Source organism: Apostichopus japonicus, chromosome 17 (assembly GCF_037975245.1).
Source record: "Apostichopus japonicus isolate 1M-3 chromosome 17, ASM3797524v1, whole genome shotgun sequence".
NCBI lineage: Eukaryota > Metazoa > Echinodermata > Holothuroidea > Aspidochirotida > Stichopodidae > Apostichopus > Apostichopus japonicus.
Window position 1 is genome coordinate 9,183,734 of NC_092577.1, and position 24,009 is coordinate 9,207,742.

The 24,009-nt window shown below is 36.4% G+C and overlaps 2 protein-coding genes across 2 annotated transcripts in view; one reads left to right on the plus strand and one right to left on the minus strand.

Moving 5' to 3' along the window:
- Positions 1–1,962: 1,962 nt before the first annotated feature.
- Positions 1,963–24,009, plus strand: part of LOC139954921 (NLR family CARD domain-containing protein 4-like) — an 85,740-nt gene continuing 63,693 nt past the window's right edge. Inside the window, exons 1-3 of the mRNA XM_071954911.1 lie at positions 1,963–2,258; positions 4,056–4,188; positions 4,574–6,093. Coding sequence (XP_071811012.1) covers positions 4,167–4,188; positions 4,574–6,093 — 1,542 coding nt within the window. The 5' untranslated portion in view covers positions 1,963–2,258; positions 4,056–4,166. The remainder of the gene's footprint in view (positions 2,259–4,055; positions 4,189–4,573; positions 6,094–24,009) is intronic.
- On the minus strand, positions 11,770–18,480 carry LOC139984449 (uncharacterized). Its single transcript, XM_071998363.1, has 4 exons — positions 17,569–18,480; positions 16,872–17,012; positions 14,780–14,860; positions 11,770–13,943 (listed from the first exon to the last, which is right to left on the minus strand). The coding sequence occupies exons 1-4, from the start codon at positions 18,478–18,480 to the stop codon at positions 13,647–13,649; spliced, it is 1,431 nt and encodes a 476-aa protein (XP_071854464.1). The 3' UTR covers positions 11,770–13,646.

Here is a 24,009-nt window from a genome sequence, read left to right on the forward strand (position 1 = left end):
CAGAAATTTTTATTCTACTCTGTGCGCCAACTTCCAATATATATATATATATATATATATATATATATATATATATATATATATATATATATATATATATATATATGTTATATTATTACTAGATACGCTTCTTGTGTTATATTATTACTAGATATGCTTCTTGTGTTTATAGTACGACGTGATCTGCCTCTGGTCAAGTTTTCCATCATTAGCCACTGATACATGGATACCTGCCAATATACGTACCTATTGTGTACAGTAAATATATAAAGTACTGTAACCACTACCCCTCCTTTGCTTCTCCCTCCCCTTCCACTCCCCTCCCCTCTTCTCCTTCTCCTCTTCTCCTTCCCCTCCCCTAAATTATGTGGAAAGTTTATAACACACGCAAGCATAGTCGTACACATAGGAGTTGACGTGATGTATTGATAACATCAATTTGCAGTTTGGGGGCCTTGCAATCATATTGCGCGACCGGGAGAAGTTTGGTGGTGCTATAAAAATATTATGGGATATTTGACCAGTGAAAAGAGGGAGCACGGTATTGTCCTCGGGACCGGACCTGGCATTCGACGCTCCTACAGTGGAGTGCGCAAGGGGGTGGAGGAGGGCACGTGGGCCATGGCCCCATCTCGGATCGCCAGTCGGGGCGCAAGAGTGTAGGGGAGAATTGGACCATTGAACGGTTGTATCATCACCCTTACTATTATGTTATCATATATAAGTAAACATTGCGTTGAATGTTACTTATATGGACCTGCTTTGTAGTCTAAATATGCACAGTGTAGTTTTATGTCTAAATTTATATTTATCATTGAGGTGCAGGATCTCCAGTCTCCCATCTCATATAGCAGCCGGTTTCAATAACCCAGCTCCGTCTCCCTACTCTATAAAGTCCTTCATCCGCCTCTGGACATTTTCACAAAAGTTCAGGCTCCAATACCTTAAACAGTAGGGAGTTATTGATACACAGCTCCCCAGACGAGTAGCCAAGGGGAGGGGGGGCGAAGGGGCGACCGCCCAACCCCCAACCCCCATGAAGCACATTTCTTGTATGTTTTTTTTTATAATATCGCAAGTAATTTCGAAATAGAAAATGCTTATAGATGCAACTTACAAGGCCTGGGAAGTGCCATTTCCAGCGATCTGTGAGGGGTTTGCGGCCAAGCCTTTCTTGTACCTTTCGCGCCAACAAGTGACGCTACGCTTAGATAGTTTGCTTACAAGCTTCGCCCCTTCCTTGGCAAATTCCTCGCTACGTCCCTGCAGCCCACACCTCACCCACACACCTTTGTTATCCTGTGCACGCCATTGCGCTACTGCACCATATTGTCGCCTAATTGAAGCATATAAAGTTCTTTAAATCAAGAAAACTGATATATTCTCAGTTTTTTATCATGATTCAATAGTTTGAAAACATCTAACCCGTTCATATATAAGAGGCAGTGTTGATGACTTAAACCATAACTTTGTTAACCGTTCATTGAAATCCTGTCTTACTGAAGTTAATCAACAACGGAGAACTGACCGGGACGATCAATTTTAACAGAGCAAAATGTTATTTGTTTCTAGAACGGTAACCTAATCACGGACCCTTGCAATCCTAATCTTACGTGTTAGAATCCCGCCCTATAGCTCATTATATCTACACTCTCTTTCGTCAAATTGTGTATAATTTCTTTCCTTTTCTTTATTTGTGTAATAAACAGTGGTTTTACGTTGTTTTAATTTTCGTAAACCAATCTGTAGATTTCTTGTCAAGACATATTCAGAGTTGGCCATCACCGCTTGTAGTTTCATCTACACAGTTTGCATACTTTACATGCATATTACGCACATAGGACAAAATACATCGGAAACTTACAATGGATGCGCAGTAATAGACATAACAGAGAGCAATGCATATACGTACAGCGTACCGTTCAGAACGGCTGATATGACAGAATAAACACAGCAAGGCATAATATATCAGATATAATTAATATTATCAAATAAAGTCTTTGATTGTGTAAATAATAAAACATGAACTTTGAAACCAGTTAAACTATAGACTGATTCCTATCGATATCTATTTAGCATCCAGGATCGTATAACAGAACGTCACATGACCTACACGACGCCATCTTGATAATTGGATATTCTTCATTCCTGTTTCCATACGTTCTTTTTCGTGATTTCCATCTGTCATTTAAGGATTAAAGGATTCTGGACTTAAATTATACTCTGGATGATTAACCCACAAAGTGATGATCGTACTGGTAAGTAACGTACAGGAGACAGTAATGGTATGAAGCTATATATGTAGCCAACTGATATACTAAACACGTCATAAATAACACAGGCTATGTACTACTAACCACGTCATAAATAACACAGGCTATGTTAAATTTATGACAACATATTACTATATATTCATGGCGTCTTCAAGACAATTTCAATGTACAAGAATTATAATCCATGTCTGTATGATCATATTTCAATGTCGATTTAAAAATGTCATTAATTTGAAGGAAAGAATTTTAAGCTCATGTTAGTCAAACTCTTATTATGTAAATCCTGGTAATATAATAGTTCATTCATGCAACTACAACATCTCTTCCAATCAGAACATATGCTATCCTTTCACTTTATTGCTGTCAGACCAGATCATAAATATACTAACAGTGAGTTCTGTCGAAACATACATTTAGAAGTGTTATACTTTCATAGGAGGCCTTGCGCAGTTAGGCTTAGGTCCAACTTTAATGAATGAATCGGGATGGATGGAAATCATTTACAAGATTCCTCAATGTTTAGGCTTATTGTAGGCAGTTGTCGTATACTTTCTATCCGTATGGAACATGGAGTAAATCACGTAAGAAGAATATGCACCATTGGATCAGTTTATACATAAATCTAGTGGGAAGTTCATGGAACATGGTATAAGTTAAGAATATATGTGGGAAGTAAAGAGAACATTGAATACGTTAATATAGGCTTACCCGGTGGGAATGTGGTTCTTGTCAGTAAAACTACGGTGAAACATTACAGTATTCTTAAACTCTACAAAACTTCCTGATAATTAGGAAGAATATTAAAACAAAAGAATAAGCAGATTAAGTTTAAGAATTTAACTGATTTTTAAGATTTTTTGTTGCGTATGATAGCAATCACGTGACTGATATTTTTGCTTTTATCAGGGTGACCAGAACGATGCATGGTAAAGGTTACTTTACTAAAATTACTAGAAAAATATAAATCATGTGAGATTCAAACTAATATAGCTTATAAAGAAACCCTTACAATTATTTTCCTCTGCCCGAGTCTCAGTTGTGCCGCTTAAAGCAGCAGTTGTACTTAGGCTAACCATTTAACCTGGTAGGCTAACACTATACACAAGAGTGTGTATTGATAACAGTGTGTCATCATCTCTCTAATTTCATCAAATAAAGGTCACTGAGGGAATAATTACTCAATTTGATTTGATCCTCAACGTTAATATTTCGTCACGTGCTCGCTTTGTACATTGCTGCATTACACACATTGAAGACCAAATTGGAAAATGTTTGAAAAAGAAAATAGAGTTTAACCTCACTGTTTGCAATGAACATTGACTAAAGTCAAACGTATGACGTACATTATTAGCTGCTGTCACTATCCATTAGCATCGATAACATCATAAAAATTAACTCAATCAGATTCTTTAACATGCAAGTGAATAACTGTTGCATCTACGATTAAGAGAGAGCCTCGCAATAATTGTGAAGCCCGCCATCTAAACTGACGACCTGGAGGTGACATTCTTAAGGATATCAGGAATAATATTGATAACAAAACAGAAAGTTGAATTCTTTCAGGGCGCGTTAATATAAGATTACTTCAAAGGTCGCGGTTTTGTGTAAACAATAAACAGAAAATAAGAGATAAGTAGAGATTCATTTTAATGTAATCTTTGTCGAGCCAGAGACCTGTTGGTAAAGTGACTTGTTCTGTTGACTTAAGAATTATACATTGATTTATGATATTTTGTTAAGTTAGCTTTAACCAAGCATTCTGTATCAATATATATTCAATAGATCATCGCTTTGAAAGATAATCATGGATAATATCACTCAACGGAAAAGAAAAGTGAAGACCCAAGTTTATCCCGCCAACCAGTCACAAAAGTTGTTGTGACGTCATAATCGATGGAGCACCTTACAGTGAAAGGTATGTTGTAATTACATAGTTTTGTATTAGTAACTTAAGCATAATAAAGCTGACGTTTAAAATAAACATTGATAAGGATTTAAGCATCAGCATTGTAATTACTTTTACAGTGTATGAACGTGATTATTTTTATTGTTTTCATTGTTTTGTGTCTACCTTATTCATTTGACCTAACCGATTGGAATTGTTATATGTAGACATGAACGTATATAAGGTGATTTAAAATTGCATATTACTCCAATTTAACTGGTATCATTTTGTCGTTCACAGCGACTTAAATATATTGCCCGCCGTAATTGTTTCCAGTTTATATAAGCACTGACACGCCTCAATTTTATTGACCAAAAAAGTAATGTTTACAAACAAAATTTTGCCGTTTTTTCAGACAAAAAGGCCATACTCATCAGTTCTCTGAAGAGCAGGTATAAACTACAATATGACGCAATCCAGCCCATACCGTACGTCAAGGACAGACTACATTGTGTTGACAAGGTATTTGTTGAGGGCGGTACAGAGATCTGCATAGTTAAAGGAGCGACGAAGGAGACAGAAGGACCATGGGTACGTGTGGACTCGTACAAAGATATCTTCACAGACCCTCGAATGAAAGCCAAACGGCGCATCATAGAAGCAGAACCCGGGTATGGTAAGTCAACAGTGACCCTACAGCTCGCCTATGACTGGTGCAACGGTGTAAAGGATTCACCTTTTAAAGACGTAGAGATTCTAATTCTTCTCCGGTTGAGGCAGCTGAACAGCAAGATATCTATCTATCAAGCAATTAAACTGTTCTTAGCACCAAACGATCCTCGTATCAAATCTTCTGATATTAAAAATATCATTGAAAGCTGTTCTTCTGTTAAGGTACTCCTGGACGGGTATGACGAGTTTCCTGATAGGGACGGGGCCACCGGAAGTGACGTAGGACGTATCATTACGAGGAATCTGTTTGGGAATATTGACGTCACGCTTACAACCAGATATCTTCCGAAGGACTATGACAAATCAAACACAAAATATGTGAGGTTAATTGGCTTTGACGAAAAAGCACGCGACCAGTACATTCGCAAGGCTGTTACCGGGGAAGACGAAGAAAGCGTTGCTAACATTAAGCGCGCTTTAAAAGAAAACCCGATCCTGGATGACCTATGTCAAGTTCCTCTTTTATTTGTAATGTTTTCTCACATGACCCACGAAAAGACACATCTACAGAAATTTAAGTCAGTGACCGGTTTATTTCGCTACATGATTAAATGTTTCCATAGTCACATGAGAAACAAATCACTGGACAAACACGCAAAGGAACACATGAGCGAACATGAAAGTGAACACGACGAACTGAGTAAAGTAGCATTTGAAGGTCTCTGCGGTGAAAACAAACAGTTATCATGGCGTAAGGATGGACTCTGTACACGACTAGGTCAAGGGTTTTGTCAACATTATCTTGCAGTAGGTATCTTGGTAGAGGAAGAAGTGTCTGCTGAGACAAACGAACAGACTTCTACTACAGACATACAGACAAGGACTGACTTAAGGTTCTACCATGAACTATTCTGTGAATGGTTTGCGTGTTTCAGACTGGTAGAAATTGTAGCTGCTACAAGAAATGCATCTGAGCTGAAGAATGTTCTTGATAAAGTGGATCCATTTAATCTTCAGTACCTCTATAGATTCACCTGTGGGATTAGCCCAGCAGTTGGGAAGAGAATAATAGAATACTTGAAGAGCAGGAAAGACGGTGATAAGTTTGCCATCCTCTGCATCCTGGAACAAACTGATGAGGTAGATGGAATCAAAGAGACCGTCAGGGATCTGTGTTCAAATTTGGTTCAGATCACGAACGAAGACAGCAAGCTTCTTCAGAGATCCACCATCCAGCTCTTGGAGATTGCATCTAGATTTAATGTAAGTATGTTCATCATATGAAACAGGTTTGTTACGAAAGTTTCTGTCAACTAAACCAAAAGAACATTATTAACTAAATATACAAAAAATCAATATCGAAAACATAATTAGAAAAAAAATCCACTTCATGAATGACAACATTAAATTTAGCGACAAACAAATCTAAATAAATGTATATTACATTAAACTACACAGCCCGCCAAGAGAAAGTCACAAATTATCAATGTATTGTCTTATATCAAATAAATCTTGTTATATATATATATATATATATATATATATATATATATATATATATATATATATATATATATATATATATATATATATATATATATATATATATATATATATATATATATATATATATATATATATATATATATATATATATATATATATATATATATATATATATATATATATATATAGTTATAGTTATAGTTATAGTCAAACCTATAAATATCATTCAAACCTATTGGAATTATAAGCAAAGATAGTTCAAGAATTAAGTCTACTGAAATACATGTCTCAGATAATCAAGACAGACAGCGTTGCATCCGTTCGTAAATACACGATTCAGATCTCTAAAATATGTAAAGGAAACCAAACTGTAAACTCCACTAAAGGGTCAAAGAGTTCATGCAATAAACGCCACGACTGAGAGATTATCGAATCTACACAAGCCCGTACAACAATTTGCTTTATTCGCTTCACAACATGGCCTTCTACATAACGTGGAAAGGAACATAAGATTCAATACTGTACCATTCACCGGTAGTTATGTGAAACCTGTAGTAGAGGTGAAAAGAATGATTTTAACTGAAATGCTATACAACACTTAATCACAAAGAACAAAGTAACAGTGTAGATTGATTCCACGATATATTCGAGTTTTCGTATGGATATGTTGTAATTAGCGATGCAGGAAGGTTGATAGGGTATATAGCTTTAAACATTTAGAAATTAGTGTTTTCTTGGCGTAGGGTGTTCCTATCAACGTAATGGACACTGCATGGCAAGGTAGACATATCCTTTATTTTAATCTAGGGTAGACATATCCCTTATTTCAATCTAGTGTAGAAATATCCCTTATTGTAATCTGGGGTAGACATATCCCTTATATCCTTTATTTTAATCTAGGGTAGACACATCCCTTATTTTAATCTAGGGTAGACATATCTCTTATTATAATCTAGGGTACATATATCATTTATTGTATTCTAGGGTAGACATATGCCTTATATGTAATCTAGGGTAGATATTACCCTTATTGTAATCTAGGGTAAACATATCCTTTATTGTTATCTAGGGTAGACATATCCCTTATTATAATCTAGGGTAGACACATCCTTTATTTTAATATAGAGTAGACATATCCCTTATTTGTAATCTAGGGTAGACATATCCCTTATTTGTAATCTAGGGTGGACATATCCATTATCATTTTTTGGGGTACACATATCCTTTATTGTATTGTATGGTAGACAAATCCCTTATTTTAATCTAGGGTAGACATACCCCTTATTTAAATCTAGGGTAGACATATCCTTTATTGTTATCTAGGGTAGACATATGCCTTATTTATAATGTAGGGTAGAAATTACCCTCATTGTAATCTAGAGTAATATATCCTTTATTGTAATCTAGGGTAGACATATCCCTTATTATACTCTAGGGTAGACATATCCTTTATTGTAATCTAGAGTAGACATATCCCTTATTGTAATCTAGGGTAGACATATCCCTTATTTTAATCTATGGTAGACATATCCCTTATTTCAATCTATGGTAGACATATCCCTTATTTTAATCTACGACAGACATATCCCTTATTTTAATCTAGGGTATATATATCCCTTATTTTAATCTAGGGTCGACATATCTTTTATTCTAATCTTGGGTAGACATATCCCTTATTGTTATATGGGGTAGACATATCCCTTATCGTAACATAGGGTAGGCATATCCCTTGTTGTAATCTGTGGTAGACATATTCCTTATTGTAATCTAGGGTAGACATATCCCTTACTTTAATCTATGGTAGACATATCCCTTATTGTAATCTATGGTAGACATTTTTTTAATTTTAATCTAGGGTAGACAATTCCTTTATTGTAATCTAGGGTAGACATATCCCTTATTTAAATCTAGGGTAGACGTATCCCTTATTTGTAATCTAATGTAGACATAACCCTTATTGTTATCTGGGGTAGACATATCCCTTATTGTAACATAGGGTAGGCATATCCCTTATTTTAATCTAGGGTAGCCATACTCGTTATTGTAATCTAGGGTACACTTATCCTTTATTGACCATAAAAGTGTTGTTTTCCAATGATTTTTGAGTTGTATCTGAGGAACCAACAGTCTACAGTATTAAGGTACATTGTAAGACCACTATAATTCATGGAATTCATTTGTTTATTTTTATTCATTTCTATAAAAGTAAAAGTGTTATAGACATTCAACCTGGACTGTCAGCAGTGTGTTTCAATGTTCTTTAACATTTCCATATAACACTCCAAGTGCTAAAGATCATCCTTTAAGTTAGTATCCGGTTTTACAATAGTCTTATTACTCAATTTGTTCGACGTTTGCTTTTGATTTAAAACCAGTACAAACATGACAAACAAATATTTGTTTCTTTAATTTTCACATAAAAAAAAATAATACATATTAAACTACATCACTTTGAAACTGGCTGCGAAACAGGGCATTATGTATTTTGCGAGGTTGGAACAGGGCCACAGAAGGGGTGTTTAGTTGATCATCAGAGGACCCCTGGTGGAAGTACAGGGTGGAGTCATATTTATTGTAGTGCGCGTGCGCGCTACAAATTTGGGATTACTCGCCCTCTCAATCATCTACATGGCTGGCTTGTGAATGCTAGCTCAAAATACATTCTTCATAGAAATCTCAAATTCACAGGTTGGCTACGAAGGTAAAAATCCAGACCCAGATTTGCAAAGAACTGTGGCGGCGAACAGTTGATTCTGCACACGTAAAGAAATATATCTCTTTGAGTAGCATGCTTCTTCAATACAATACGTAAAATTCTCTACTTTGGTTTCATTATTCTCAAATTAAACAAGATAGGTAACATTTGAACGCATTTGAGTTAAAAAAATCCTTCAAAAAAGTTGCAACAAATGTTAATCGTATTTATCCTCAACGACTCGATGTTATTTTGGTGATCTCGGGCACGAACATCTAGCACGTAATTCCAGGGCATGGGATGACGGTTATGAGGTCCTTGGGATACCACTAACAATTCAATAATAGGAAAATAGGCTACTACCTAGTTTGCATCATTAACATTAAACTGATAACTGCATGGACAGACTAATACGGAAGTATTACACAAAAGGAGGTGTGTGGGGGAAGAGGGTGGGAGGAGGGACGGTTGCTTTTTCATGGCATTTTTTTAGGAACAACTAGGCTATGTCGCTATTTGAGTGGCGCACTAAAATAATACAAGCAAGAAAAATGTTTGCCATGTTTCTCTCAGATACCGGAAATGACCCTTTCCAGACATTATAGGCTAAGTTGCACAAACACACCCACTTACTCGAGTCATCATAGAGGCGAGAAAAAAGTTGTTTCTTAATTAAATCAGGAGTATAGTACTTACCATTCTGGTCGCCATAACATGTCTCTGTTGTGCAGAGTTCACCTACTCTTTCAGTAAAAGCGGGTTTAATCAAATTCAGTTCAAAGTCGCATGCACAGTATATGTATAACTTACAGATGATCTGGCTTTTGCCGTACACCATAAAGCGCCCTCACTTTTTTCAAGGCGTCACTTCTTAACGGCGATCAACTGTGCATTCATCACACGAGGATACAGTAACGGTAACATGTTGTTCAATTTGACCAATCAGTGTCTAGGACTGGGTATTCTCTGTCACGTCCGGAACATGTGTCGTGATTGACAACCGTTAATGAGCTTGGTTGTCCGGTTAATCTGTGATGGTTTTAGTTATAATTTTCTTCGTTCATATTGTCGGCGCATGCTAGCTAGAGTACTGTTTAGAAATAAAGCCCAGCTTTGGTCTACGTCAAAGGAACAAACGCCGAACTGGCATATTACAGTTGTTCTAGTTATTTGTAGATTTTATCACATATGCAGACTGGATGTTAAATTTACCTTCCATACACGACATCCGTGTATGTGACTTCTGCTGCTTAAGGTGTATCAAGTCTGTATCATATGCCGTTTAGATCAACAAAATGAAACTAATCGGTGCTGTTAGCTCCGGAATATTATTTTGTTATTTGTTTCAGAAAAGGCCAATTTGTTAGGGAGAAGATAGCTTGTATCTTCATGGCCCTTTAAAGCTACCCTAAACAAAAATCATCGGGGCGCATTTAGAATATGTTACTCTTTTCCAGTAAGAATATACATCTTCGTTATCCATCTTTTTAAAACCAGATGATTTAATACGTAATGGAACTGAAGCATCTTATCTTCAATCTAAAAGATATCTAGTCATATATCGTAATAATGATAAAATCAACTAACAATGAAACAATTATACGATACCACGGGGTACACGTCTTATGATCTTTATATTTGTTTGTTGTGTAAACAGTGACTGTCATACAGCGGTAGTAAAGTACGTTATAAATTTAGTTTGTTGTGCAGGCTAAGTAAATAGCGATAACAATAGGCAAACTAGTTCCTGATTACGAAAGGTAGGTTAGATGTGAAAAAACTATATCAATAATAATATAATAAGTTTATGATAACGATATATAGATACGAAAAGAAGGATATTCATATTAAGAAGGAAAACAAACACAAATACAGAAGGGAAGCCATGTTTGAAAAGTCCCCTTTTCTCATGTTCTGATATGTAACAAGTGAAAACATATTTCACTTTCTTTATGGAGATCACTGGATTATGCTGCTGGAAAACATTTGTCGCTTTAATAATTTATTATCAAGTTACAATGGATGACACTTTATTGATTAATATTTTACTGTTAGCTGATATTTGAGTTGATTTTATCACATTGTTTACACCAAGCAGATAATGTTTTAAGTAAATTCACAAGTCTTTCGCTCAAGTCATTTGAAGTCAAGCTTAACAACGTAACAGCTGTTAAGCCTACTGAAAATCAACAACCAATTCTCTGTCAAGTGTTGCGGTCCTGTGTATGAAATTCTTTAGTGAGCTCTTGTTACAATGCTATGGAGAGAACTCTTTTCTACAAGAGTAGTCATACACTGTAAAACCCAACATGTCAGGACAACTTGAAAAAGTCGAGGTAACCCGCTGCCTTAACTTTTTTAAGTTCACTCTACTAACCCAGACACTCCATAAGTAAGACTTGACAGTAGTGGTTACAACCAACTCACTGGTTTTACTTTGTTACACTTTATGTTCATCAGTTGTGGCAACAGATATCAGCAAAGTCCAACAAATTTAAATTTCATCTTTTTTTGAGAAAAAGCTGGGCAAGTTATGGTAACTAAAACTTCAGAGCTGATACAGCATAGCCTTTCCTCTTTAAACTGACAAGACCAATTCAAGTTTTTCCCACTTTCAATTATCTCCAGAGTTAACTTTGAATATTTAAGTTGACACTACTTGGCATATTCTAGGCAGCGGGTTACCTCAATATAATTGAGTTATGACAACAGACAATTTTAGTAAAGAAAACCATGTATTTCTAAGTTAACACAACTTTATTTCAAGTTCAACCTCTGAAGCCAGTAGCAATGTACTTTAACAACGAAATAGAAGAAATAATAAAACGCATAAAAAGTGCCTAATACTAATTTTATCGGTGGAAACAACACCAAAATGTATCAATAGAGAGATACAGAAGAACATGGAGCATGGGTACATGCCAGCTGCAATCATTCATTCCCATGATTCATTTAATATAGTAAATTATATTAAAAATTACCATGAAAACTAGTTCCCATGAAAGCTAAGGATATGTTTGGGGAAACACATACAACCTTTCCTTCTAGAAAGGAGTATGTGAAATCAAGCCAGGGTTAAGCAAATAGCCCGTTTGGTCCTTTGTACACAAAAACTTACATTTTAACAATAAGATAAAGCAACTCTGTAAAACTCTTTTAAGAATCTGAGAGGAAGCACAAGAGTCTTTACTCATGAAAACCAGCATGCAAAGTAAAGTCTTAATGGAAAATGTTTGTTTTAGATCTTTACAGCAAAGCACTTCAATTTGACCCATTTGGAACACAAGATACTTTGAAAGAATTCCATTGTCAATCCCTGTCTTTTGCCATTTTTTGGATCCTTCAAACACTTGTACTACTGTGATTTGAATAGTTTCATCACAACACAGATATCTGATGCATTGTCCTGTGTCAGTATATATAATATTAATACTGACTTCCTGTAGATGATTTTATAGTACATCCCTCACTGGGCTATGTTTAGGATGAACATGCTTGTAGTTTCAAATTTCTCTGATAACACATTTTGCAATTTTTTTTAAATAATATACTAGGATACCAATCACATTGATGCAAGCAAGCTGTTAGGAATTCTCTATAACTAAGCAAGTACAAAGTGATTATTTGACAAACAATGGCTCTGAATGAAAATGAAAATGTAAAACTAGAGTTTAAGCCTGATAGATTTTTTTCCAGACACTTTTGGACCCTTCAAACTCACTAGAGGTGTGGGCTATTATGTGATCATTTCTCTGCCTGAAGAAAACATCATCATATCATAAAAATTGACTTTGTTTCGCACTTTGATTATAATTATGATTATTATTAGTGCCTATTCACCCAATCAACAATTCTTCATAAGTTGAAATGTAAAAGCAGAGAAACAATGTCCAATGGCATCCTGTTCCATATTACAATTTGTTTCAACACATTTTCAAGATTTACCAAGAAACCAGATAATTACCAGTCGAATGGAGTTTTGCAATATCTCTCTGGACACCACATGAACTATTTAAACACTTCAGATGCATGATAACTATGTATGTTTATAATGGAATGTAATGCCACAGGCATGTTTTCAAATTGTTGAGAGGGTTATTTAAGTAGCCTGATTGTTAATTTTTTGTTGATAAATTACACTTAAACAGCAATATATTAACTTCTTTAACTAAAGAATATTATTGTTTAAGCTGACATTAGCAAAAATATTCAGCAATTCCTTTCTCTTGAATCTTTATCCAGGACAAAATTTGTAATTACGATGGATCAAATAAACCGATGGTGTTGTTAACATATTCATTAGAATGCAAAAATGAAACAATACAAAACATCACAGAACAGTAAGCTATTTCTCACGAAACAAGTGCCTTTCTCTCAAGGATATATTGAGGTAAGTTTCCCCATTAAAACAAAGGAAACATTTGAAGAACTCTGACAACCTTCACTCCTCACAAAAAGCAACGCTCATTCTTATAACAGAAGGCCTAAGCTAAAATATCTTGTTGATGTGTTAAAGAGGAACTTAATACAAGAATATACATATCCAAAATACATTTGGACTAAAACCCATTTATGTAAGTAACTATGAAAACACTCAGCTGATAACTTGAAATCTTCATGAGAACAGTTTGTTTTTGAAGCTTTGCAACTTAGCAGTTAACTTTCTCCCATTCAGACCAAAGAAAACTTTTTGAAAAAGTTCCATAGTGCGTTCTTGTCCCTTTGCATATTCAAGATGCAAGCAATAATGAATTGCAAAAAATAGTGCAACAGCACTAGGAAAATACTTTATGTCATCAATAACAATTTTGTTATCAACAACAATGCAAATTGACAGGGGGTCCTTGACATCACCCAGCACAGCGATGCCATGAGTAACTTCAGTTTGGATGTCTTCTGCCATAGTTGTGTCCTTCAAGAAAAAGAAAATGACTGCCTTAAACTTATATCAAACCAGAATGCAAAACGGCATTGTGGTTAAGTAGTTGTAACATGAATGATCTTATATTAATGTGAAATACTGTAGGCTAAACCCAGAATGAACAACATATTTTATCTCAGAAATACAGCAAAAAGCATTGAGATGTAACAAACAATATTCACAATGACAGCTGATGATCAAACTTGACACATGACACTTATAGTCTTCTTGTTCTCAATGCAGTACACCTACATACCAAATATGAGATCTGTCCAAGCTTCCTTTTTTGAGATATTGTGTTTACAAAAAAGGTGTCTCACATACACACACACTAGTAGTACTACAAATGTTGCGATTATCATCAAAACCCAAAACCAGAATGACAACATTTCATGGTTCCTTGCTGCTGTTCATTGATCCCATTAACAGGGAAACTTTCAAAAAAGCCTAACAGTAACAAGAGAAATAATTGCTAGCCCATGCCCCTCATAAATATGCATGATATCAAATGCAACACACATCTGCATGTATATGTGGTCTACCAATATCACCATAACAAGTCTGAAGCAATTCAGACTTGTGGTTGTGCCAAGTTATTGCTATTTGAAGATTGTGATGTGAATTTTAAATGCTCCTATCCTTTTCTTAGCTTTGGTGAACTAATTACCTAATGCTCAGGCTAACATTCCAAAAAACCTTGAATGGTGCTCAAATGGGCACTTGTAACTTGTGCACATCAGTCTTGCTATAGTGGGGATTTTTCAAATGAATGACCTCTAATGATTACGTGGAACCTTGCAATAAGAATATGGAAAGCAAATTTTTACCTCAAAGTCCTTGAAGTATGGTTGTTCCGTGAAATAGTCTGGTATGCATCGCAAGACAGCAGTTCTTTTTGCAGTGACATCCTGAAAATAAAGGGAAAAAATTGACATTTAACAAACTCAATATGACTGATTGAATGATGCAAGGAGCAACCAGAACACCAAACTGCATGTAGGCTTCGATGACTCCCATTGCACAGGCTTTTTTATAAGCAATTACTTCTATGCCTTGACAAAGCATTTTAACTACCAAGCTACAAGAGCACTAAGGCATTTTGGCAGCTACAGCAGGTACTGAAGATGAGTTGTAAAACAATCTGTTGAGCCAATTAGCATAATCCACTTATTCTTCAGAATGATACCTTCGAAATGTTGGTTTCTGCTAACCTCAAATGACCTACAGTAAGATCTTCACCAAAATTAACAGTGTCATACAAAGCTGGACTATCATTAAAAAGTATGAGGCCACCAGTAAGGCAAATATTCAATATATGCAGCATTTGAAATGTGATGAGTGACGATAACAGAGTGATATGGCACATAAAGCTACAGTGCTGGTATGCAGGTAGAATGACAGCTGGTTCCATCAACTTCTACTTAACATGGCAGGTAGGTATTAGGGCTGTGCGCGATTAATCGTTACACAATGAGCAGTCGATTAACGATAGCAGGTTCTGATTAATCGAGGGCAATAAATAAACAATCTGCACGTCATTTTTAATTCTTTCAACAGGTGTCTAGACCGTGCATTGAATTAATAGTAAGGCAGAGGCAACTCAGCCAGTATTCAAGGGTTGTGATACATCGGCTAGGCCACGCCCCCACTTCTTTCAACAGGTGTCTAGACCGCACATTGAATTAACAGTAAGGCAGAGGCAACTCGGCCAGTATTCAAGGGTTATGATACATCAGCTAAGCCACGCCCCAACTGTCACTCATATAAGAGACAGGAGGCCTGGCGTTGACAGTTGGCACGTGCAACTTTTCGCGGCACGCAAAACTTTGGAATCGAGCCAAAAGATTCACTGAGCTTACAGTAGCTGGTCATTATGCATTGCGCTTGACGTTAAACTACTACAAGATCATTTCCAAGGTCACTGAACTGATGCTATTTAGCTTCTGCACTGCAGTATATTAAATGAATGGTATGAATCGATAAATCACTGCCATGCACATGCAGTTCTGAGCTGCATGCAACATGTGAATGATATGATAAAAATTAATCCTGGGCCCACACACTGTGTCTGTCTTGTTTCATTGTATATCTGTCCTTACAACTACTAGTCGAGTTATTAAAATTTATCGTGACTTCTGTCAGTGTTTATATGAAGTGACGTCATATGCATAACCTCTATAACGAAGCTGAGGCCTGGGAAATGGGCAGGTGAAGGTCGATTACCCGCACCTTGTATTTTCTCTACCCCCGGATAGCATGGCCCTTCGTAAATGCCGACCAGTATGGAATTGATAGCTGGCAAATACACTGATAAATCCGTAATATTATCCGAAATAGAGGAATGGGCACCACACCTTTTGCAGCATTGTGTTGGTACAGTATGGCCTGATATCACGAAACTGGTACATGTGAAATCGATTAATTGATTATTGTTCCTTGCTTAAATCGATTAATGAATTAAGCGCGAACGCACAACTCTAGTAGGAATACAAACGTACTACATTATGAAACTGAGTTCGGTGTAAATCCAGTTGTGCAAATAACACTCATTATAAGTAACCAGTTTTCTGTGAAAAGATCTGAGTGAGCACTAAGTGCCTTAGTTACTGTAAAATTCAAGGTAGTATGTAAAGGCCCCAAATTATAGGCATGCTATAAATTGCTAAAAATTTTTCAAAAGTACTTTCCTGGAGGTAACCATATTTGAATTTCTGGCATACAGCATACCTTTATGCTAGTTTTGCATGTCATATTGTATACACAATGCAAAATGTACCTGTTAAACTGTCACAAGGTAATTTCTAATAAAAAGTATGTACTCTTATTTACTGTATTTTAATGATTGCTAAAACAAGAATATAGACAAATGAGCTCTTGCATTACATGATCATACCATACAAAATATGTAATATAGCCTACCCCTGTCTCAAAGTGAAACAAGTTCTGAAACTTTTGTCTGGTTGACAATATTTCCACCATTCTGTCAAGGTGTTGGTCTAGTGAAGAAAAGAAAGTGCTCTCCAGAGCAAGGTTGCTTAACCTCGAAAACTCAGCCTTCAACTGAAAGAATAAAATGAGAAATGCAGAAAACAATATTAAATTAAGTTTGCCCCATGAAAAGAAGATAGCTCCCTTTAGAGAGCAATATTATAGAAAGCCATTTCCAAGGTGAGAGTATAAATGCAACTTGTAAATGCATTTGTCAGTAGTAGTCAAACTGCCAATTGGAAATCTGGGTAAGACCACATATAATATACAGTTATAAACTAATTTTACAGGTATTTAGTGCATATATCAGTAACAAAAACAATTAGTAATGGTGACTGACATCCATGGGTTAAAAAATACATCTACCGGCTAATTGCTGATCAGATCACCCTGTTGCACCATATTAGACCACATACTTAGCTTCTCTTTTTTCTGTAATTTAACAAAATTTTATACATAAGAAATAAAACATCTCCAACACCAATCACCCACTGTCATTACTTTTACTACTCATTATAATACACTGCAGCTACTATATCATGAAAAATACAAAACGAAATGTCCAATTTTAGTGAGGGAGACAGCACCCTCACTAAGTTAATGAACAATTAAGGAACTTTCAACTTACTTCACTGGGAAGAAATAAGGCGGGCCATCTTTCTACCATTTCGTGGACGGCTGGCGCCTTTAAGACCAGGTCCTGTCTACGGTATGCATAGGTCCTCATCATCATATTTTTAATCTTGTTCATGTCCCTGTTTCTCTTTTGAACTTCTGCGCAAATGTTTTCTCGATAAAACTCCATACTTGTTGCATCTTCTCCAATTGGAATGTCTGGTAAGTAATTTATTTCTGCTCTCTTTGGCTTTTTGTGTTTTGATGAAGACGTTCCAGGGTAGGAGCGCTTCCTTGAGTTAACATTTAGTTCCATGCAGTTCAACTTTCTCATTTTTGCTCTAAGATTACCCATCTTAAATTTGATGCTGTTAAGCATTTCATCATAGCCAGAGGAACTTCCCTTTTCAGCCAAACAAGGATAGGTCCTCATGATTGCTTTTGCTACTTCAGTGTATTCCATGTGTGTTGGATAAGCTTTGTACTCCCAAATGCGGTTAGCAATCGCATCAAGGAACTGACTTTTGTGATCTTTGCTTAAGTCAAGCTTCTTTCCTTCTGACAGATACTTTCTATTACCATCTTCAAAAACCAGTTCCAGCTCTGGGCCCACTTTAGGTACCTGAAAGACCTCTGGCCAACACCCTTGTCTCAGTTTGGCTTCTACAGACTGTATGTCATCATTTGAACTAACACTCATAGTGTTATGTGAGCTTCCAAATGAACCGACAGATGACAGTGAGGGTGTACTACTCCGATAGCACTGATCTTCAGCAATTTCAGTGTATATCACGTGGACAGATGCACATGTCTCTGGTAAATCATTTGCATTAGTCAGATTCACCATCTCACCTCCAAAGTCTGGATCAGCATATTGCAAAGTGAAACTGCCTTCAAGGCTTAACTTATCTTTCAAAGTTTCCATAAGATTTTCAACAGAATCTGGACGTTGCTAAAGGGACACCTTCTGTATGTCCTTTGGTGACAAAACTACCCTCAATTTGTACATTGTATCAATTTCTGAGCAATCCTATGCATGAAAAGAGAAAAATGTAAGTGAGTGAGAGGCTGGCTATATCATTTCGTACACTCCCCTTAGAATTACAGTACTGTACCAAATACTGTAGTAATATTTTAGCAGTAAGTGCAACAACCCATTCAGCTGCAGTATCCTAATGCACTGCATAAATATGCAGTATGGCAGCATATCTACTGTACATCTACTCTTGGCTACTTGCATGGGTAGATATTTTGCATGTAAATGTCATCCAAGTACTGCATCTTTCAACGTTAAGTAAGGCTCATGCTTTATCACAGACAACTCAACTTAGGGTAACTCCTATTGTTCTTCATGTATATCTACAAAGTGTTTCAACACAACCACTTTAGCTTCTCTGATAGTGTAGGAAGTTAGAGGGTAGTAATCTTTAAGATTACCTGGACTAACTACTTGATAGTTTTCAGTCTCTGTCACTTTGTATGCTCCAATATGGCTTTGATAAATAGATTTATGCAATTTTACTACAAGCCATCCTTTGTTTTTATCAACAATAATAGTTTGTATATTTGCTAGTACAGAATGACCACTATCACTGCCAATCACAACAAACATATCTTTACCATAGTCTGTTCCCTCAAACTTGATGGTATCTGTGACTGAAACCGTTGATGAAGACATAATTTCACTTGGTATTGCTGTGACAATGTTTTCTGAAAGAAGTGACACATTTAAACCTGTCATGTTTTCTACCACAACAGATTGACCAAAATAATAAGGTGATGCCAGATAGTATGCTGCCATCAACTGGTGTCGAGTTGACAGGGATACAAGTATATTTTTGAAGTTGTTCACGTTGCGAACAATTCTTTTAAAAAAGTTGTGCTTAGCCTCAAACCTTATTGTAGAGACTTTAACAAGAGGTCCAAACATTTTAATTTCTTCCGTGTAATGTTCAATGAAATGATGTTTTGGTTTTAGAGCTTTACCTGGAAACGCCTTAGTGAATTGATGTTTGTGATCATGAATTTTGGCATCTAAGCTAGTGATCATTTCTTCTGTAAATACTGGACTGTGCACTAACTCCACAATATCTTTCAGAGAAAGTAATACATCCCAAACCATATCATTCTGTGGTACATGTTCTCCTACCAACAATGGAAGCAGGCGTATCAGTGTCCAATTTTCACTCTGATTTCCACCAATAGTATTTTTTGACCTAAAGTTTGTACCAATAATTTGAGGTTGATTGACCTTGTCAGTAAATTTGTACTGAAAATGTCTGATCCTGGCATTCAGACAATCTAAGGTAAAGTATTTTCTTCCTATGAAGTAAGCAAGACACAGAGCCATTTCATATGGTACAATGCCCTCCAGGCAGTCATGAGATACATCAAACGGAAGACCGTTGGTGGCATGGAAACCCTGCAAGTACTTATGAAGAACACAATCACGTTTTACACCATAAACCTTAGAAACTGATGCGTCATCTTCAACCTGCTGAATATGATAACTGAAGTTCTCCTTGTTACGCTTAACACACTTATCCAACTGAAAATGTACATCCTGGATATCTGAATTGGTAGCCATACAGGCTCTGCATGGCCTCAAAACATTAGGTCCAAAACTTTCCATGAACCCACCAAACTGATGAGCACCAAGGTTGTCAGAAGAAACATATACCACAGTTCCTTTGAGATTCTCTCCTAAAGACTCAATAAACACACCTTCATTTTCAATAAATGATAAGTCTTGCCAAAGCTGTAGAAGAGACTTTTCAAATCCAAATTCTTTTACATGAATAGACTTTACTAATGCTGCTAGTTGAATGACATGAAGCTGTGACCGGAACTTAGCTGGTATATCGGCTAACACCCAGTAGACAGCCAAAATTTTGTGTTTCTTTTTTGACGTACCCAATGGGTTACAAACCTCAAATTCATCCATATACAGGCCAATAGCAAGTCTGAAATCCCCATTTTCAAAGAAAGGATTAGTTTTATAAACGCTGCCATCTTTAAAAGAGCAATACTTTTGTGAAGTTTCTTCATTTAATAAAACCTTATCCATCACATCTGTTCTCTGCAAAAGCTTCTGAATCATTGTAGGCACAGAAATATAAACCATAGTACATGTTTTGCCATTTACTTTCCCTAAAATAAACTCTTTGGCATTCACAACTGGGAAATTTAACTGAAAAAATTTCCTTCTCAGTTTATGAGTAGACAGAACACCATATTTGTTTCCACGTTGAAGACGTGCAATCATGGGAGCTTCTGTCATTACAACATCTGTTACTGCCTGCATAATATCTTGCATTATGTTCTGTTGCTGCATAAAAACTTTACTCAACTGGGACTGAATGATAGGTCTTGACAAGAAATGCATTTCAACAAGTTCATCTACTATCTGCTGAATAGTGGAAACTGGTACATGAAAAACTGATTCCAGCTTTAACATGAACAAGGCAATTCTTTTCGTGAATACCTCATCTATGTCAGAGTCATGATCAACTATCATATCCTCATTCAAGTCTTCAGTATCTTCTATTATTTGATCTGAGCTAAACGTATCACTCCCAACAATACTTAAGGTGTCGTCTCTGAATAAACATTCATCCTTCAGCTGATTAGTTGAGTCATTTCTATGTAATCGGCTCTTATGTGAAGAATATGATGTAAGCACATTAGTTTCGAAGAAACACTCTTTAAATGGACACTGGATTTTTTCAAACACTTTCAGATGTCTGTTTAGGTGACTAAATAAATTTTCAACTCTGTGATGGCAGACACTGCACTTATACGTTATTTCACTAGTCTTATGGGAAGCTGTGAGTGTGACAGTCTTATGATTCTTTGTCATGTGAGCTTTTAACCCACCAAGACTTTTTGACATGACAAGGCAATCCTTGTAAAGGCATGGAAAAGAAAGGTGCCTTCCCTGATGAGGATGGCTAAATCTGTAATGTCTTAATAAGCGAACTCGCCTGTCACAAGAGAAATTACAAATTTTACACTTCCATTCCATTTTTGTGTCTTGAGCTCTTGACTCTTGTATGCGTCAAGCTATGACTAAATTCATTGTGTTGATGTTTGTTTATCCTTAACTTTACAGTATGACAACGTACCGGTCGGTAAGTTGGTAATACGTACATACCGTACCATCTGTGGAATGTTTGGCGAATACACAGTGTACTGAGCTAGCGCGCGACGAAGATCAGATTTCAAGTAGAAACAACCACACGTTGTTGTTATTTTTACCGACAGTTGCAAATAATGAGGACTTGGCCAACTAATGAAATTCAACTGTGATGCCCTAACTTTCAGCTAGTTAAACTTACAGTAGTTGATAGCTCACCGCAACAATTCGGTGAAAAAGGCAGGCTAAATATAACTCATTTAAATTTGCTAATCAGTATACAGTATTAACCACCCGAGCTCATGCTGATGAACCGAACCTGTCTTACACTGCGCAACTGTTAATGGTTAGGCCTAGCTGTAAAGCTCTATAGCCTACCCTAATGCACAGCCTACGTTCAACGTGAAATGGAGCTTATCAAGTTTGTCCGCTAGGCTGTTGAAATAGTAACTTTTCTAATCCAATTCAATCACGCGGATAATTTCATGCTGCAAGTTTTAAACTTTGACTTGGGCTAATTTTAACAACATATTTCAGGTTCATTCGAATCTCTGCGAATATCATTACTGTATTGAGCATTAATAAGTCTAAATACGAACCGTAAATCCTCCAAGACTTCGAAAAAGAAATGTCTTGATACTCGACCATGGCAAGTTGAAACAACGATATCTTCATACGTTGATCTACGTTTCCGCATAAAACTTACGTAAACCATGTTGTAACGCTTATTTTAACATTATTGAGTCATCCTGACTGTCATTACCCTTGTTCAGAAAGCTCATCTACCGGTTGGGTTTTACAGTGTATACACTAGGCAGCAACTAAACTTCAGCGTAAAACAGGCACTTATACTCTCTCTTTCAATACTAAAATATATCATTAATACAAAGTCATGAAATTAACTATTCTGTACAGAGACTTATCTTGTACCACAATGGAGATGGAGGGCAGGGGAGATGCAGAGGAGTAGCTACGAGAGGGGAATAGACCCTCAAATATTTGTCTGCCACCCTCTGAAAGAATAAAACCTGGAATGATAGAGGTATACAATATATATCAACAATGGTTGTCTAGGTTACCTTTTTTTCTGTTTTTGTTGGTTTTAGCTGGCAACATCTGCTCCAACTGTTATTACAAAGTACGGACTATAATTTGTAAGGGTATTACGGTGGCTGAGAAGGAACATTGATGTCACATAAATTATGTTAACAGATGCTTTGTCGAATTTACTCTGCTTACCTCGACTCTTGACTATCATTCCCGAAAAGAAAGATGACTTTACATGTTGAAATTGTGTGGTTTTATTTCTGATATTTGATTTTTTTATAGAACAATTTAAACTGATATCACAAACTTTCGACGCTTTATCGACATTGTTACGTTTATCATGAAGTTTTGACGCTTATCTAGAAATGTTGACACCAAACGTAAACTGAGAATATGAATTAAATAAATATCGATCATTTGATTAAATCGCACTTTTTCGCTAACAAAGGATCCAGCCAAATGACTCAGTAATGTCTCAAAGTACAAACGCAAATGAGTGTAGCTATTGTCGTCGACACTGAAGAATGTCACAAAATGTACGTCTTGATCTAACAAGTGAACTAAGAAAGAAGTGATAATGCACCCCTCCCTTCCAGCACCCATTCCGACTCACACTTCTCCCTTTGGCACTCAATGTATCCAGCCTGTCGGTGCAACGAATGTCACCTTGATCAAGAACACTCCGTCTTCCACGCTTCCCTATTCCATGATACTAAACTACTGAGTGTACAGGGCTTTGCGCTGAATGTTAGGAGATATAGAACAGCGACCGTTTATAACCATCACACCTCACCCCCTCCCATCACTAGTTATTCCACGAAACTTGAAGACATTACAATGTGACAATCATCTCCTGTTTAAGTGATATACAGTTGTGATGTTACAGAGCACGTGACGTGTCTCCATGCTGTGGGTCACATGTTTCATCTTACATTGAGTGAAATATAGGCTTACTGTGTACCATGGAAACTGTGTACAACTATTACATTGTATGCAAATACTAACAACATCAAACAATCAGACAAGTCGTTCCAGGCCTTAGGGAGACGAGACGGGTAAATCAACAGTTGAATAAACAAGAGCAGCAATGCAGCTGTATCTCCATCTATATTATTTCCACCGATGTAAAATGCTATTGAAACATTTCTTGAGAAATAAATCAAGGTGATACGTCTCAAGTAACTCGCCTAGTTGAGCTGTCAGTGTTTTTTGCATCGGTATCCATGCATATCAGCAGTTCCAGACCAAATGAGCCTACAACTATATAGCAAA

What these genes read in the sequence shown, in the direction of transcription:
- LOC139984449 (XM_071998363.1), bottom strand. Translation starts at nt 18,480, where the DNA reads ATGGAAACTTTGAAAGATAAGTTAAGCCTTGAAGGCAGTTTCACTTTG. An exon ending in CCTTATTTCTTCCCAGTGAA is followed by an intron (nt 17,013 to 17,568) that starts GTAAGTTGAAAG and finishes TTATTCTTTCAG; the next exon opens with TTGAAGGCTGAGTTTTCGAG. An exon ending in CATACTTCAAGGACTTTGAG is followed by an intron (nt 13,944 to 14,779) that starts GTAAAAATTTGC and finishes TTTTTCTTGAAG; the next exon opens with GACACAACTATGGCAGAAGA.